This window comes from Caloenas nicobarica, chromosome 13 (genome assembly GCF_036013445.1).
Source record: "Caloenas nicobarica isolate bCalNic1 chromosome 13, bCalNic1.hap1, whole genome shotgun sequence".
NCBI lineage: Eukaryota > Metazoa > Chordata > Aves > Columbiformes > Columbidae > Caloenas > Caloenas nicobarica.
In genome coordinates, this window is record NC_088257.1 from 1,434,184 (window position 1) to 1,452,602 (window position 18,419).

General features: G+C 42.1%; 1 protein-coding gene across 2 annotated transcripts in view; it reads left to right on the top strand.

The window, feature by feature from the left end:
• The window catches only part of AFF4 (ALF transcription elongation factor 4), a 45,892-nt gene that overhangs the window by 20,233 nt on the left and 7,240 nt on the right, over positions 1 to 18,419 (top strand). For both annotated transcript variants that reach the window (XM_065643789.1, XM_065643790.1), the window contains 14 exons: positions 3,422 to 3,458; positions 4,946 to 4,994; positions 5,866 to 5,886; positions 6,439 to 6,493; positions 7,505 to 7,542; positions 7,863 to 8,025; positions 8,587 to 9,504; positions 11,482 to 11,570; positions 13,126 to 13,354; positions 15,507 to 15,598; positions 16,289 to 16,352; positions 16,793 to 16,929; positions 17,335 to 17,406; positions 18,132 to 18,225. In XM_065643789.1, coding sequence (XP_065499861.1) covers positions 3,422 to 3,458; positions 4,946 to 4,994; positions 5,866 to 5,886; positions 6,439 to 6,493; positions 7,505 to 7,542; positions 7,863 to 8,025; positions 8,587 to 9,504; positions 11,482 to 11,570; positions 13,126 to 13,354; positions 15,507 to 15,598; positions 16,289 to 16,352; positions 16,793 to 16,929; positions 17,335 to 17,406; positions 18,132 to 18,225 — 2,058 coding nt within the window. The remainder of the gene's footprint in view (positions 1 to 3,421; positions 3,459 to 4,945; positions 4,995 to 5,865; positions 5,887 to 6,438; positions 6,494 to 7,504; positions 7,543 to 7,862; positions 8,026 to 8,586; positions 9,505 to 11,481; positions 11,571 to 13,125; positions 13,355 to 15,506; positions 15,599 to 16,288; positions 16,353 to 16,792; positions 16,930 to 17,334; positions 17,407 to 18,131; positions 18,226 to 18,419) is intronic.

An 18,419-nucleotide genomic window follows, 5' to 3' on the forward strand; every position in this document is an offset into this window, starting at 1 on the left:
CATCCACAAACCTCTGGCAGTGCAAATTCAGTGGTTCCGTTCTCGTTCGATGTCCCCGTCGTCATGACCCTCTGCATCGTGTGTTCCTCTCGCTGCATCTTGCTTCTCCCCGGCGACCTGAAAATGCAGAACGTACTCTACACTTCTCAGCTTTACTTTTGAAGGCATATCTAGAAATGAATCATGTCATCCATTTTCTTAACACAAGATCAGTATTAATCTTGTGTATATTACTTTTAGTCAGGATTTATTTGCTGTGTTATATAAAACTGAACTTAGAAATACTTCTTACCTTTTGTTGTAAAGAAAGAAATTCCACACCCTTCCTTATGAACAGAGGTACTTTTTTGTCTGCTTTGAAAACTTACTCCTGAACCTTTTGGGGAGTGTTTTCCCTTCACATACTTTTGAGCACACTTGATTGTGGGGCTCCTAGAACTGCTTGTTTCTGCATTTCTCTGGTATTTGACTCAGTTTGGGAAGAAAGCGTGAAGAAATGTGTCTTTGTGACGCAGAGAACAACTCCCGAAGATTGCACAGTCATCCTGATTGAACAAAAAAGGCAAGTTGTGGTTTTCTGAACCTATCAACCTGGATTGTGTTTCTTCACCCAGTTTGCAAAAAAATTCCATTTATGGCTGCTCTGAGTCTTTTGACTTTTTGCCAGCTTGGCTTTTTTTTTTTTTTTTTTCCCTGTGGCTGCACATCTTAGCCATGGAACTTGCTCAAATTCTCTCTCCGCATCCAAAGCCTATAATTTCCTCTGCCTTCTCCCCTCTGTCGTTCTTGGCAGCGGGAGCTTCGCAGAATTCCAGCGAGTTAGCGAGCCCCAGGCTTGTGCAGTCTGGATCCAGAGCAGAATTCAGAAAACAAAACACAGCAGTGCTTTACTTGAACCAAGCAGCCCTGTTCGAGGAAAGCTCGTTCTCTTTTATGCTGCGCTCCGTTTAGTCACAAGTAACGCTGCAGTGTTTCACAGTGTTCCTTCTTGGTGCAGAAGTTTGGTGTGTTTTGCCTGTACACATAAAATCAAGCTCCCTTTAGACCAGTCAGTTTTGTTTCTAAGACTGTTGGGATAAGATGATTTTCCCTGTGTGTAAATAATGAGTAGCTTGAATGGACACAATCTTCTGACCGGGGCCTCTCTGCATTGCTATAAATATAGCTAATAATTATCAGGAACTCTTTGAATCAGATGCTAAAACTTCATGAAAACAGGTCAGGAAAAGTTTACTGGATGCTATGAAAAAAATGCAGATTCCTGAGTCTTGATTAAAAAAATGTTATCCAGTGACCTAACACTCCATAATTTTATCCTTTATAACTTTTTTTAAGCCACGGGCTTGTGGTCAAAAACTCCAAAAATACTGGTGTGTTTGTAAAAGATACTAAAAAACGCAGCTGTTTCTTAGAGGGTGGAAGTTTTTTGTTTCAAAGCGAGGCCAGAGCTCTGGCGGGTTTTGCTCTGTGACCCGGAGACGTCTCCGAAGAGCCCGATTCTCCTCAGGTTCGTTTGGCGGGAGGTCCCGGGCAGGCGGGCGCTCAGGGCCCTGTCGCTGTCACACAGGAACCTTCTTCTGAGAAAAAAACCCCTCAGGTCTGACCTGAGATTTCAGACGTTAGAGGGAAATGGGTCCCGTTGAGCACAGCCGGGCCGGCAGCCAAGCCGGTGACCTACAAACGAGGGCCCGGTGCCGCCGCTCGCCCCGGCCGCGCTGTTCTCCCCACACTTTGTGTGTTTGAGCACGAGCTGCGATTTAGTTTCCTGCTTAAGTGTCTTCACTATCTAACCTCAGCAGTCTAGCACACTTGGGTGAAAAGGGTTTCCTTCCTTTAAGTTGTTTTTAATTTCTTTGTTCTGAAGCAGACCCTTAGAAGATACTGCTATAAATAACTTTGGAGTCGAAAGCATAGCTTTTTTTTTTTAATCTGAGTTTCTTAAAGAAGTATGTATTCAAAGACAAAATAGCTGGCAAGAGAGGTGGAAAAAGTTGCACCATTTAGACGTAACACCTCGTTAAAGCGTATGTAAGTGAAGCGGTGGGAGGGTGGCTGCGGGAGCGCTGCGGCCGGTGGTTCTGCAGAACCCGGGCGGCGCTGGTGGGAGGACGGCGCCGGGTCCTGGGCTGGCGCTCAGCAGCCGCTCTGGAGATGGTGTTTGGCTCCTGCCAGGTCTCAGGTCACGGTTTGTCCGCTTGTGTGAGCTGCCAGTGGAAAAAGGCAACCAGGGAATCACACGTGCGCTCCTCTTACCTGTGTAAAAGACACACATCAGGTTTTATTTGGAGGTGTAGCTGTTGCTTTCTGTTGAAGTCGTAAGGCTTCTCTCCAACTTCATCTTCCCTTTGCACTTTAAACATAGGTTAATTTTGTTTTTATTGTCCCTTTCAGTTAGTAAAGATGAGAGGCATTTGAAACACCCTGCAAGAAAAGTTCCCTATTGGGTTCCCTGTCAAAATAATAACTTGTTCGATGCATTGTTGCAACTGCTCTTACTTTTGAAAAAACAAGCTAAGGGAAATTAGAAATATCTCAGAGTGCTTTGCTGTGTAATTTTTCATGTGTTTAAAAAATTAAATTTTGAAAATTGTGTCTATAACTGCTGCACATGACTGATTTGGTGGGCTGGGAAGACAGGTGCACAGGTGTGCCAACAGGGTGGGACTCCGTTGCTGAATTGTTATTCTGGTTCGCCGTTGCCAGAGCATTTCAGCGAAACGCCTGTGTGTAACTTCATGAATTGAGTCCAACATTTTCAGTTTTGATTTATGGTGCCTCCATTTGTCCTCATTTTCAAAGGAGGTCAGGAAGGTCCTATTTTAAAATGACACTCTAACCTAGAAGGGGGTTTTCAGTCACTCGGCCTTTGCATGTTTGTTAAAGCCATATTTGAGTGTTTTAAAAGAATTTATAATCTCCTGTGTTTCGGAATGGGAGTACTGAAGATCATACAAGTGCTAAAATTTGCAAGGCTTCATCTTTCAAGGCTGGATTTATAGCAAACAGATTCATTATCTATCGAAGGAAGTTACGTATCCTATTTTAAGTTTCATTGTCTCTTGGGCTCCTTAGTAGCTGAGATTTATTTTTTTGGTTGATAGGTAGTTACTATACTCATTGCTTGTCCGCTGCAATACTGTACGTGTCTGAAAAAGAAAAATGCAGAGAAAAGAATTGGAATGAAAATACATAAAACCAGCAGCAAAGCTTTCCTGTGTGTTAGGAGGGTGAACGCACTGAACTGCCTGGAGGAGTTGAGGCCACATAAAGAATCACTCTTTCTGTTTCACTATCAGCCTCTTTTCTTTTTTTAGATGTCAGGTACCATCCTTTAAGCAGCAAGAACATCTTGCTAAGGGATGGGTTCTGAGATGTTAAAATTCCCAGTGAAACAAATGTTTATGATCTTTTATTCCCTTAGGAGTCTCAACAGTCCACTTTTGGCACTGGGGAACAGAGTAAGTATATTAAACTTCCTGTAATATGTTTAATGTTTTTCTTGTGATTCTTAGTGTGTCGTGTTTTTTAGGGAATGAGGTTTTCCAGACTGGTCATAGGATGGAGTTGAAGTTAAGATTTCTGTACTTTCTCAAGTTGTAACGTATGAAGCAATTGGTCGATTTTCTTTTGCATTTCTTGTTGGGGTCTAGAAAGTTAAAACTGAGTTACCGGGGTTGTTACTATCTTCTGGGAATAAAAAATAATTGATTTTTAGTTTGTCACATTTTCTAATTCTTGAAAACATCCCTCCTTGGTTGATCTAATTGAAAATAGCTGAGTACTAGATACAACAAAACACGCTTTAAAAAAAAAAAAAAAAAAGAGACAACTCGCTGCTTGGGGACATCTTAGAAACCAAAATAGCGCTTCTGGGTATATTTCAATAGAAAAGTCACATTGCAGTTTCACCGTTCATTTTCACTTTGTCTTTTTAAAAAATAAGAAAGAACCCTCGTATAGTAACATGCTTTGTAATAGTCTTGAATTCCTTGTCCAGAATGCATTTTCAGATTTTAGACAAAAGCAGCTTTTATTTCTCTTTAATTGTATCATTGGTTTGAATATTACTGAACTGAATAATTCAGCACAGGTGACATATTAGGTAAAATTGAACTAGATTGGTGCTGCTACCTTCCAAAAGTCTTTCCACTCCCTCTTGGCTTGATTAACCAGATTAAATAGTGAAAGAATAATGGTTTATTCTTAGACATTCACAAGCAGCGTAATTTAAACACCTGATACAGTAGGGAATTACGGAAACAAATTAAAACTTAATTCCATAATGCTGAACCATAGTCTTATGCTATAGGAGCCACTGATCCTTAGGTGTGTAAATGGAGCGGCAAAGTTAGTCAGAACACACGACCAGGTTTTAACTCTGGTTTGAATTTTCTGAGAAACTTCTACCAGCCTCTGTTGTTGTTTCTGTTGAACTACACTTAGTGATTTGCCAGAATTAAACCCTGAAAAGCAGATTATATCAGTATGTATTCCTGTAGTACAAGTTGTTTTCTGGGTTTCGTTTCTGGATGTAAAGATTGCTCATCCGCTCAAAAGCGAAGTGGGGATGCTGAAACGAGTCAGAACCTGGCGGGCTGATTTATATCCTGTTTCCTGCATGTAGAAAGCAATAGTTTAATCTTGATAGAGGCAAAACAGTTTTTCACACCATTAATAACAAATTAAGTCTATGTTGGTTTAGACATCAATAACTTAAATAATTTTCTAGATTTTCTTGATTAGATTATTTGCTGTATTTAGTATTTTGTCTCTCATCCACTCGTTCAGCCTATGGGAGGTTGGACCTGGCGTCAGCTGGTCGTTATTCGCCGCTGTCTCCTCAGCTGGTTTGGGTTTATCTGGGGCCGTATGCTTGTGGCAACATTGACATGACTTATTTTGCTGTCTGAGTTTTCAACTGTGCATTTGTTTTTTCTTCTTCTAGAACGGTATAATCCTTCATCAAAAACATCCAATGGTCATCAGTCCAAAGCGTAAGTGGCTGTTGATAAAATGTTTCTCAAACCATAGTTTAAGAGATATGGAAAACAGATATTTATTTTAGTAGAATGTGTCAGTTCTTGCACAGACACTTCAGCGTAATTCTCCTTGACTAGCAGAAAAGGGGGATCAGCTCTAAGCAGCCAAACTTTTCTACTGGTTATGGACACAGACCCAACGTTTTGCTTTGGCAATCCTGCAACTGGAATCAAAAGTAAAAAGCGACTGGAATATTCTAGATGGCTGTAGTCCACCTTTCACATACCTAAACACCAATTATATACTGTTAAAAGATTGTTTCCGAACAAAAAATAAAGGTTTACCAGCTGATTGTGTGTTTAATGAAAGTGGTCGTAGATTCTGAAGACTTGTCATTCTAAGTTAACATTTGTGGTGGTGCAATCACAAAGTGCATGTGTTACAGTATTACCAAGAAAAAGGACATGACCTTTGGGGAGGAAATAGAACAGAAAGAACCCCCTCAATTATTATAGACTTACAGTCAGTTTCCCAAGAACACGGGGGTGTAAGAAGAGGCTCCTAGGCAGCCAGTTCGACACGTGGCTTTGGTTTAGTCCCAGCGGTGCAGAGCACCCAGAGCTGCGCTCTTCCCAAAGCTGCAATGGGAGACGTCCCAGAACAAGAGGAGCCTTGGGCACGTCTTGAACTGGGGTGTGCAGGGAGAAAGCTGAGATGATATTTACTAAGAAAAGGAGATAAATGCATCTTCCGTAAGAGGATAGCAATGAAAACTACTCCAGGATCTAGATCCTAGAGGCTGGTGTTTCCAGGTTGTCAGTAGAACAGCTGTACTGTGGAACTCAACTATTACACATTTAATCCTTTCTCATTTTCTTTCCCCAGATGCGAATCGAACCAGACAGAGTAAGACATTTTATTTTTGTAATCGAAGTTGTTTCTCCATAAGCACAAAGTCCCTGTACCTTGCTATATCTTTCCAGTGCATTCACATACTTTGTGTTGTGAAATAGTGTGTGTATGTATGACTACCGTAAATAATTATGGCTTTGAATAAGAATAAAATAATTATGGCTTAGAAAAGTTGTGCTGTTGCCACAGGACAGGAAACAGCCACTAGTGGTAACTTTCTTGAGTCTATTTAAATCAGTATTCTTGGCCATTGTGTATAAAAAGTTGAACATACACAAGTTAGCTCCTCCTGCTTTCGTAAATGGTGTCACATTTCCTTTCTAAATTTAACAGAATGGACTAAGGAGTCAAAGTACTAGAATCTTATTCTCTAAAGAGGGACTTAACTTACCATTCTTAAACCTTACACGTTAGAATGGTGTCCTTTGGATTTCACCCCACAGCCCGCTTTGTGGTACAACAATAGCATGGTGAAATATAGAAGAATGCTTTGAAAGTAATTAAAGTACATGGGAAAACTTGTCTCACTTTCTCCCTTTTATTTAGTATGTTGAAAGATGACTTAAAACTCAGCAGTAGTGAAGACAGTGATGGCGAGCAGGTATGTTCATTAAATCCGAGTTTTGGCAAAACATAATGAATGCGTTCACGGTTCAGTACTTCAGCAGCATTCTATGTTCCAACAGCAAACTGAGCAGCTTAAGAGGAGATCTATGATTAAAAAATGAAAATCAAGTCTCTTTGGACCAACTTCTGGTATTCCTAAGCATCAGCTTGGGGAAAATGACCTGTTTTGTGAAAACCGTGCACTTTGATCTAGAAAGTTTTGTTTTACTGACTTCAAAAGGGCTTTCTCTGAACAGAAAATGGCAATAATGTGCTTTAAAACACGTCATGTCCTGCTGGTGGGAGAACCCTTCATGTTCTGCCGCTCCTCTGAAGAATTACATGGTGTGAACGTCTGTGCGTTAGTAACTTGGGACTGTGTTTGGGATGATAAAGGATTCTGTATCTGTAACAAGGAGTATAGCAGCACCTCTATTTTTATCAAAAAATCTCTTTTTTTTTTTTCCTCTTTGTCAGTATTGGTGCAGTTTCTGTGAGAAATGGTATTTAGCGTGCTACATTAAAAATATGTGCAGGGTGTGTGGTACCCAGCAGTAATCCACCCTCCTCCTTGGTTTCTTCTCTTCCTGTCCCCAGTCCTAGTACTTGATTTTCTTCATGGAAAACTTTGAGATAGTACTTTTGGTTGGTGAACTCCTGGTGCTCCAGGTGTCTCAGGAATAGCACTGTACGCTTTGAACCATCTGATTCACAAAGATGGAAACGTGTTAGTGAGTGATGGAAACAGGATCTCTTAGAACTGTAGGCAATATGTGGGACTCTGAGATAATAGATTTGTCGTGAAAGCTTGGAGGAAAATAACTTTTTCTTTCTGCATAAGGAAAATGTGGACAAATTTAAACTGCTGCAGGTACTGAACTAAGATGCTATTCAGGCTAAATAATTTTTAAAAATTAAAGGCTTTAAATCAATGCTTTGCAACTTAATTGCATATAAAATCCTAAAGTAACTTCTAGAAGCTTCACGCTGTTTTTCTGCATTGCAGGACTGCGATAAGACGGTGCCCAGGAGCACACCTGGCAGGTGGGCATTGCTGCAGCAGGGACCTGCAGCCCGGGCAGCGCTCGGGACTTGATCTCACTGCTAAAATTCATGGTTATCTTTTGTCCTGTGTTAAAGCAAAATTAGAATTTAATCAGTGCAAATTATACTAGCCACTTTGGGAAGGGGGAGAAAACAAAGGCTGCTGTTTGTTTCCTGGGTGAACTGTGTTCAGTTATGTTGAATTTTCTAGTAAATGTCAATTAAAATATTACATTTTATCCTCTCTACTGAAAGGACTTCTAGGATGTATTTGTGCCTAGAATAGTGTTTGTTTATTTTTCCTCATTTTTTGCTTTCAGTAATTCTGAACCTTCACAACATAACAGCGAAGGAGCCGATAATTCAAGGGATGACTCGAGCAGCCACAGTGGATCTGAAAGCAGCTCAGGATCGGACTCTGAGAGCGAAAGCAGTTCCAGTGACAGCGAAGCTAATGAACCGTCCCAGAGCGCATCCCCCGAGGTGGGATTTGTCATGTGTTTGGGCTGTCTGCAGTAGCTTGGCATGAATCCTGGTTTTTAAAAGCAGAAAAGATTAATAAGTTCTCAAACTGTTAAAAAAAACCCTCAAAAAACAAAAAAAAACCCCAAACATAACAGTCTGTGGGATCATTTTGAAGATGGACAATTCTTCTGCTGAAGTACCTGTCATTGAACATGTAACAGTTCTCTCTATAAGCACACGTTTGGTGTTTGAATTTGAGGCGATTTTTACCAGCAGTTATCTGCTGGAGAGCAGAAGTCAGCTGTGGTAACAGTGCCTTAAAAGCTGCCGGCTTTTAGTCTGGAAAGCCGTGGCAGCAAATATTGCCTGGTGATATAACAACAGCTGCTCCAGATGAAGGAAAAATGAGAACTGCTCTATGTACCTGTGTGCATCAACCTGTGTTCCATTTGTTATTTACCGCAGGTTTTTGGTGTACCTCTTGCTTTGGCCTGCAGCATAATGCAACTGTCCTGTGGAAAACATGAAAGAGATGCGAAATATTTTGTCTAATGCTGGGGTTTTTTTATTTGTTTTTAGCCAGAGCCACCACCAACAAACAAATGGCAACTGGATAACTGGTTGAACAAAGTTAACTCACATAAAGTGTCACCAGCCTCTTCCGTGGACAGCAATATCCCATCCTCCCAAGGCTACAAGAAAGAGGGACGGGATCAGGGGCCGGGGAGCGGGTACGCTGATCAAAGCGGATCCAAGGATTTGATTTCTTCTACGCCGGGGCGAGATTCGAAACCCACCCAGAAGGGCTCGGAGAGCAGTCGCGGCAGGCAGAAATCACCTGCCCAGAGCGACAGCTCGACGCAGAGGAGGACTGTAGGTAAAAAGCAGCCCAAGAAAGCAGAAAAGACGTCGGTTGAAGAGCCAAGAGGAGGTCTTAAAATAGAAAGTGAAACCCCAGTAGACATGGCAACAAACATACCCTCAAACAGGCATAAGGCGGCCACAAAAGGCTCCAGGAAACCCAATATAAAGAAAGAGCCCAAATCTTCCCCTCGGCCTACAACGGAGAAAAAGAAATACAAGGCTTCAAGCAAATCTGCCCAGAAATCCAGGGAATTCATAGAAACAGATACCTCATCGTCTGACTCAGATGAAAATGAGAGCCTGCCTCCCTCATCACAAACACCCAAATACTCTGAGAGCAATAGGACTCCTGTTAAATCTTCCATGGAGGAGGATGACAGCTTTTTTCGGCAAAGAATGTTCTCTCCTATGGAAGAGAAAGAGCTTCTGTCACCACTCAGTGATCCTGATGAAAGGTACCCACTTATTGTGAAGATTGACCTGAGCCTCTTATCAAGAATACCAGGGAAGCCTTACAAGGATGCTGACGCACCCAAAGCGGAGAAGAAAAATGTGCCGGAGAAGCACGTGAGAGAATCCCAGAAGCAGACGTCTGACAAGAGTTCTACAAAAGGCAAAAGGAAACATAAGCAGGTGATAATTCTGTAGAGAGAGATTTCCCTGTTCTCTCAGCCCCTTGGTGGTTGCTGCTGGTGTCAGGTGTGCAGCCCAGCAGCTCCATCACTCCCCGTTGTACTGACTGAGCAATTTAGGAGATGACTTTAGCTATTTTTTTAGCTATTTCTGGCCAAAAAAAGGGCAGTTTTCAGATGGATCAGCTCCTTGAAACAGTGAATCGTGCAGTATTGTGTATCACCAGGACAAGGGCTGGGGCAGAAACGGGCCTGGGGCACGGCAGCAGAAACCATAACTGAGGGTGCTGCTGGACCAGGCACAGAGGTGTCTCTCCATAATATTTAGTCTTTTCCAAAAAAGCATTTTATCTTTTCAACTATAAATGAAAAGCAGGAATGTCTGGGGGCAGTAAAATGGACAGGAATCAATGGGGGAGATAGATAGAAGTAATTGCCCTGGAGGGGCAAATGGTAAGAAGTAGTCGGTGGTGTAATTTTAAACTGCTTTTAGAAACCTCAGAACATGGACATATAAGATATAAAGAGCAAACCTGTAACTCTCAGGTGGGCTGAGTGATCCACTGAGTTCTTTCAGATTTCTGGTTTCCGTGAAGTTAGGACTATGAAGTCCTGGTTCAGGGATTCGCAAATTGCCGTGCTACTCTGGATTTCGTTCTGAAAATGTCATTTTGACAGGGATTTGGCAGTGGTTGTAAGACTTTGTTGGCATGTGGGGTCAAAGGATTATGTGATACCACTCAGAGAGTTGTTTGACTCCAGAAGAGAGAGATAATTTCAGTTAAACCAGTTTTCCTACTGAGCAACCTGAGTAAACTTGATCAGCTACTGAAATAAGTGGCAGGTAGGAGACTTGACATGTAACTGCAAACAGAGGTCTCTGCTGTACTGTTCTAGCTAAGATTCCTATTTTCTCTGGATAAGAAAATGAAGTGAGAAACTTCGAGCTTTTTTTGTAAAATGGGAATAACTCTGAGCAGTACAGCGATTAATTATTTTTGCAAGTGTTACTGTATAATTCCTAATCTTGATGGGGATGCACTTGCGTGCTGTTTCTTTCAGTGCATGTTTGGAGTTACAGCATTACAGATCTGTGCTCTTACATCTAAGCCAGAAAGCTTTGGTAAGACCAATGAAATGTGGGCTTTATCCCAGCAAATAGCCTGATGTTAATTGGTTTGGATCCTCAGATGACTCGGATGCTTTCTGGTGCGTACCAGGGAAGATAAAAGCCTGTTTGAAGCAACTAAAGCAAAACCCCCCCTTGCCCCCACCCCTCCGCTTTTTAGGTTTTGACACAACTGTCACTGCTGGATTTCTATGCGGTATTTGCCAGTCTGGTTCCTTGATCATAAGGCTCAGGGCTGCAGCATCCCTGGAACAAAACCAAGACCTTTGGGTTTTAATCTGGGTTATGTTACCAGGCGACGTGTTCTGTGAGGCCACATGTTCCGTTTTATTCACTGTGATACCTCCAAGGCTTGCTGAAGACATCTTAGAAATTTGCTTTCAAAATCCTTTAGGATTAAATTGATATAAAAATCTAGTCTTCAGCATCTCTGAGCTTACTTCAATAGACTGCAAGGCTTTTACCGCTTTTCTGGCATTGGTAAGACAGCTCTGTCAGGCTTCCCAGCATAAAATCTGTCTCCTGATCTCTTATTGAAGCCTTTGGAAGATATTTCTGGTATGTTATGGTGATAGTATGTTCATGCTAAAATGAACAATCTAGCTGCTACTTCTTTTATGCAGGTTGGTAATTTAGAAACCAGACTTTGGTTTTCATTATGTTCCGATACCAGGGTCTGGTCAAATATTTGATATGGACTAGATGCTGTAGGGCATGTTTTTGTGATCTGTACATATAATATTCTGTACACTGCAAAACACCTGCTAAATGAAGTGTAACATGGCCACTCTAAGTGCCGCTGTAAACGTGGACATTTGCCTCAATGTATTTCTTGTTTGCTTTATTCAGAATGAAGATGAAAACAGAGCCAGTGAAAGCAAGAAAACGAAACTGGAAGAAAAAGCTCCATCAGGACACAAGACTTCGAGCAGCAGGGAGTGAGTATCGGGCCGGGTTTTCCACGCTGAAGGCTTGGGGTGATGGAGCAGGAGACGGGTGCCCATCCGCCCCCTTTCCTCCTTCTCCCCAACAAAGTGTCTCCTCATTATTAACCACTGGGGAAAATTTCATTGCTTTCTTACCCTTCAGAAAACTTCCTTCAGACTTTCTACTAGTAGTTGGTAGAAATTAATTTCCATAACCAAAAGTGTTGGCTAAGGACAGTTGTTTCATGTAACAGAAGGTAACCCCTCATGTGAAGGGCTGATGCATTACGGAGTATATGCTGCCTGGTTTGTTTTTTTCTTTAATGCACAGTGGGGTTTGGTTTTGTTTTAGAAGTCAGCTGTGCGTCTGGCTTTTTGGTCTTGCCAAATCTGTGCTTTTGAATTAACCCAATCTGGCAATTCTCTGATTATGAAGTTTGTAAACTGAGAATGAATTCCTTACCTGGTGTTGTCTGGGAAGCTGCTGTCACTGAGATTTGGATCCATGGATTTAGCCTCCCATCTGTGTGACAGATTAGCTAAAGAAATGTGGGAGTGACCCAAAAGCAGAGTAATACAGAATTAGCAAATCAATAACATTGATTCTTTTACTTGTTTGTTATTTCTGGAATTTTCCATGCTTTTTATAATAGCTGTTAGGATTTTATTTGATTGGTCAGTGTTAATCCACAGAAAAGAGTAAGGGTTTTTTTTCTACTGCCTTTTAAAACAGCTATTTCAGATCAAGCAACTGAAAACTGGTTTAATTATGTCATGGAAAATATTCCTCTGTAGTAATTTCCAAATTACAAATGTGTGAGAAGCTGCAGCACATCAGATGCTAGAAATTTCGTTTGCCCATTCTGAATTAAACAGTGTCTTACTGTTTGTTAGGAAACAGATGTGGAACAAACAGATGAATTTCTATCTTGATTATACTTTTTTACCCATTATTTCTGATATTTGCTCAATTGCCAGTGCATTTATCTGAAGGGCATTTAATTAAATTAAAATATATGATTTTATAGAAATAACGCGTAAAAATAATTATTCTAGGAAGTCAAGAGTCGCCCTTGGCAGGCAGGGGAAGGGTGCACTGACAGGCTGCGCTGAGCAAGCTTTTCCAGTTTCCTGGGTGCCAGAAACATTATCTGGCCGGTGTATTTTGGAGCGGTTGCGCTGCCTGGTGTGCAGCAGCCAGCCTGGCGCTGGCATTGCCATCAGCTTCTTCCACTGCCAGGGCTGAGGTGTTTGCTTCAGGCCTGTTGTAGGGATGCGGTTTTATGGTCAGAACTTGTCTGCTGTGTTTTCAGGTCAGAACAGATAAAATGGTGAAAACGAGTTCAATCTGGCTTCGCAGAAACCTGCTCACCAAGACGATTATTCCCTTTCTGTTCCTTCATAGCTGGTTTGCTGAGTGTAACAATAAAAATCTCGGTCTTTTTTAAAAAGAAGTTTATGTTTAAAATTAAAAAGTTTTGTGGTGTTGGGTGTTTTGTTTGTTTGTTTTTGTGGTGTTTGTTTTTAAGGAAAAAAAAACAAACTCGAATTTGTTGGTTTTGTCCAGGTCTTCAAAGCCCAGCGCTGTTAAAGAGAAGGATTTGCTGCCGTCTCCCGCCGCCCCAGCCCTGCAGAAGGATCCCAAGCAGGACCACGGCTCTCGGAAGAGGACGGTCAGTCAGTCCTCGTCGCTCAAGTCCAGCAGCGCCCTGGGCAAGGAGAGTGGCAGCAAGAGCAGCTCATCCAAGCAGAAGAAGACAGAGGGAAAGGGCCCCGGCAGCGCGAAGGACGCCAAGGTAACGGGCTCGTCTGTCCGTGCCCCGAGCCGCTTTCTCTGCTATGCGGTTCGATGTGCTCAGTGTAGTCTAAGCAATCATTGGCAGTTCAAGTTCAAATGTCATTAGTTTTAGGTATGCATTGTTTCATGTCGTAGTGCTTACGTACCTCGGCATTCAGTAAGTTAGAAAATAACTTGGGAGAGATTGTGGCATACTAATGCTTATTCCTACCAAATTCTTGTGTTAATTAGTGAAATGTGTTTAGTCATCTTTTGATTGCCGACGCGGCTTATTTATTGTTTAATTTGTTAATAAAAAATCTCACTAGAGAGCTGTTAAGACAGCAGTAGCTGGAACAGTGAGGTTACTCTTATTGGAGCAGATGCAGGTCTTGCCCTGAATTGTAAGGAGAGCAGGAGCTCAGTCCCCACTCAGTGCTGGGATGTGGAGCTACAGCTCTCGTATGACTGGGGGACCCCAAACAGATTATTTTAACTCCCACTCAGGAATATACAGCACTAGCCGTGGTTGGAGTGGAGAAAACGCGGTTAAAAAGATGGCACAGAAAATATTTCTTAAGAGATTTACGTTCGGAAGGTATTTAGAGGGTGGAATTTGAAAACATTATAGGAAGATGATACTTGGGTCACTAAATTGTAACGTGCTTTTAATCAGTAAATAAATGTGTATTACTGGACAGAAAGGAGCCTGTGGGGACATCTGAAAGCGCGCTGTTGAATACCTGTGATGAGCAGTTTGGATTGTACAGCCAGTTGTTGAGCGCAGTGTGTTTAACTGGGAGGGATCCTTGTTTGTCTGGGCAGCCCCAGCGTGTGCGGCTGGTGCTGCTGGAGCCGCCGTGTCTGTCCCCAGCGGCTCTGCGGCAAAGCCCCGAAGCCTCTGTGGAGTTTAAGCAACTGCTAAACCTCAGTACTTGGATTTGCAGTCTCTGAAGAGCTTAGAAGCAAAGCCTAAAACTGTTCAGGAGAGAGAATCGGTTTGGGGAGGAGCAAAGCAGCAAGCAGACCTTAGGAATGGCAGATTAGCCATGGCAGAAGGTAACGTAGTCATCGGGGTGGAGTTGATGATTATGTGAGCAGGGAGACGGGCTGTTCTTCGGGTGCCAATGCCGTGGGTTTGGAAGCCTGGCCGGGTTGTATGTGTCAGTGGCTGCATAAGACACCTCCAGGAGCTGTAGATGGTGAACTTACCGCACAGGCTGAGGCTTTGTCCTCTCTGTTCATCAGCGTGGAAGTGTCCCTATGCCAGCTGTTAATTTGTGAGATGTTTATAATTTTATATTTCAGATACGCTTGGTCATGCCTTTCTTAAAGTAGTAGTATATATGCTCTTCCTGCATTGCATTGCTTGTTCTGCTATTGTTTCTGCATTACAACAGAAGACAGTACATTGCTGTGCAAATCTGGTTCCTTGCAACTCCAGGATCCTTCTGCTTAGCAATAATCTGATAAATGTAGGTTATGAAATACATCTATATAGGTGGCCTTTGGTCATGATAAATCAAGAGAGCGTGAAATCCTACAAAGCTGGGGAGTTGTTTTTTGCTGTTTAGCTACTAAGAACAGACTTACTTATGACTCTCAGAATGTTTCTGGTGTCCAGTCTTTAGCCTGAAGTGTCATTTTGAGCCATGTGTAATTTAGGGGAGCAAGGACAGTGTGTTGTGAAGACAGCTGACTTTTCTTCCTCAAGATGATACTTATCCATCCAAAATTTTTTTTTTTCCCAAGGCAAAGACATTTAGCAGAGTACATTGTTGAGACAAATGAGAAATCATAAAAATATTCATCGCTTCTTTGTTAAAGTGGAAAAACAGGCCTGAGAAACAGTGACATGGAGATCGAGGGATTTCCTGGAGCCGGGAGTGTCTAGAAAGCCTGGGCTGCATTTGTGCCTCTAATGGGATCTGGTGTATTAGTGAGGAGCTTGGTTACAGCCTCTGGGTCGTCCTCTGTGCCAGCGTTGGGTGGAAGCCTCGTGGAGCCAGTGTAACTGTCTGTGGTGAATGGCAGCTACAGCAGCTGCAAAACTGACCTTAGTGCATATAATGCATGAAGTGATGAGAGAAATTATTACAAGGCTTTTCTTGAAGACAGAATTGACTTAACTGTGCTCTCAATTTATCATTTGGCATCAATTTTCCTTTCAGGAAAAGGTTCTGAACAATTCATCGAACTGCCCTCCTGCTCAGTCTACGGAAAGTTCCAAGTCAAGAAGAGCAAAACTTGTTTTTGATGACAGGTAAGGACAGTGAAAGGTGCCTTTCCCTTTGCGGGCTGTGAGTCTGGGAGCACAGGCAGCTATGTGCGGAGAGGAGTCGTGGTTTTGCTTCCCAGAGGACGTTAAACACAAGCTGTGCGGAGCCGCATGTTGTTCCTGCAGCGACGCGCGTGTCCGGCCGCTCCCGGCGCCGTGGCCTCGGCAGACGGCGCGGTGCTGCAGCTGCATCCCGCGCTGTGCGATCCTGCGAGCGTGAAAGGGCCACGCGGGAGACTTTACACAGCTCAGGGTTCTTCTGGTTTTAAATGCTGCTGGGTCCTTTTCACCTTCCCGGGCCCTGCTGCTGCCTGGTCTCTTCTCAGCAGAGCCCGTGTTGTGGTCATTGATAGCAGGGAGGAGACTTTGGTTTTTGAAATTCCAGCTCCACAAGAGTGGATTGGGCTTTAGTCCTATGGGGTCAAAGAAAATATCTTGAAAAGAAAATAAATATTTCAGCATCTTGTGCAGACTTTAGGTTTCACTTGTACGAATTCATACTGTAACTAATCATACTACTTAACTAACAACTTCTTAAACAGTTTTATCATAGTGTAACTGCTGTAACTTAAGTTAGGAAAAAAAAGAAATTGGACAACAGTAAGAAACTAAAGTCATAAAAGGAAATGCAATATGGGTGGGGCTGAGTCCATTCATTTGTGTTCTCTGTTGCAGGACTTACTCAGCTGATCATTATTTACAAGAAGCAAAGAAGTTAAAACATAATGCAGATGCATTGGTGAGTAAATCTCCAACCCTTTCCCGGTGTTTGCACATCATACTGGGATTTAGTTCCTGCTTTTGCCCTTTTGCTGCCCTTCTCTCCTGGGGCTTTCTTGTATTAGGTTGGTACAAAAGGAATTGCGGTTTTGTGTATTGTTGAAATTTGCTATTTGATATTGGAATAAATTCTGAAATAAATGCGGTTATGTTATACAGCATTTGAATGCTCTTTTCTCACTTTGTTTTTTTTCTACTGACTTACTACTTGCTGTTTATTTTACATTTATTGTCAGAAATGTATTGATTGTAACGGTTCCTATTTTGATTTAAAAAGATGTGTTTGAGCCTAGTTATAATGATTTAAAATTCACGGTCCAAAACCGCAGTTACATTTGCACCAACCTAAATACGTCCTGTCTGGGTTTTGTCCTTAATACTGTTTCCTGATGTCCCCAGTCTGACAGGTTTGAGAAGGCCGTGTACTACCTGGACGCTGTCGTGTCCTTCATTGAGTGCGGGAATGCATTGGAGAAAAACGCTCAGGAATCCAAGTCCCCGTTCCCTATGTATTCAGAAACTGTGGAATTAATCAAGTAAGCATTGCAAAGCATATACAAAAGTCAAGTGGGTGGGAAAGAGGTCTGCAAAAAAGAGCTGCTAGATTTACTAATGTTTTGCCACCAACTTTTGAGATCTCTTACCATTCTCCAATAAAACTGGATCACTTCCCAGTTTGTTCCAGTTGCTGAGGCTTAAAGTGTTTTCATGAGGGTTGAGATCCTTTCTGCTGAGGCTCTTGAAGTCTCTCTACAACATAAAGCATGAGAAACAAAATTATTCCAATTGCTACCTAGTCAGCATCTTGTTTAGGGTCTGAGAGAGGTTCCTGAAATGGTGAAGACAGTTGAAACTAGAAATGCAAAGAATGTCAGTGTTTGGTTATTGCTAATGCTACTGTAATCTTTATTTTGTTGTTTACTTGATGTCTTCGTTTGTAGATACACTATGAAACTGAAGAATTACTTGGCACCGGATGCTACCGCTGCAGATAAAAGGCTGGCAGTGCTTTGGTATGTGTATTCTGACCTTAATACAGCGCACTGATTAATTTGAAGTGTTTCATCTGCATGAAATGCTGTATTACACTGAGTTCTCAGGTGTTTCTGGACCAAATCTGTGAGTTTTTCACTTGGCTGTACATAAAGCTTAATGCTGTATCTGATTACCGTATGCTGGGGCAGAGGGTCGGTGACAACGAGGGCCAAGTCTTTGAAATACCGAGGAGGAGCAGCAGAAAGGGTGGGGGTCCTTCCTGTGTTCTCACCCAGTGCTACGTGAAGATTTGAACTGGCTGTAAAGAGTTGTCACTGGCCTCCTCAGTTAAGGAAATGGTTGCAGGAGGTGTAGAGAGCCAGAACCAGCTGGTGGCAGGGAGAAGTTAAAAGGGTGGCCACGGCAGAACGTGTTAGACTCAGAATGTCCCGACACGAGCGAAAAATAAACGAAACCCTTGTGTAGGAAGTTACTTAGTCTTGTCTCCTAAGCTCAGAACTGATTATATCAGCAAAATTGCCAAAAAATACAGTTTCACCTTAAGGCACACAGAGCTGTTCTGATTTCCCTGAGAATTTAGGGTGGTTATGGATTTTTTTTGTTTGAGTTACAACTTGAGAGCTGGCTTGTCTGAGTCGGCAGGGAAAGCTTTAGAAACACAGCTGCTGGATTTTGTAACTTCACTGAGTTGTGATAAACTTGACTGTACCTGTAAATGTTTTTTTGTTCTGTCTTTGGTCAGTCTCCGGTGTCAATCTCTGCTATACCTAAGGCTTTTCAAACTGAAAAAGGAAAGTGCATTGAAATATTCTAAAACTCTGACCGAACATCTGAAGGTAATTGCATCTGTATTTTCTTTGAATATTAAAACCTAATCAAATTAAAGCTCTTCATCACTTAAAATTCCTCAATCCAGCTTTCGAACTGCTACATGTGAGCTTGGAATATGCCCTATGTGTTGCTAAAATAATCCCTTAATTTATGTCTTAGTCATCAGTAAAAAAGGGTATTTTTCCAAATTTGAATTTAC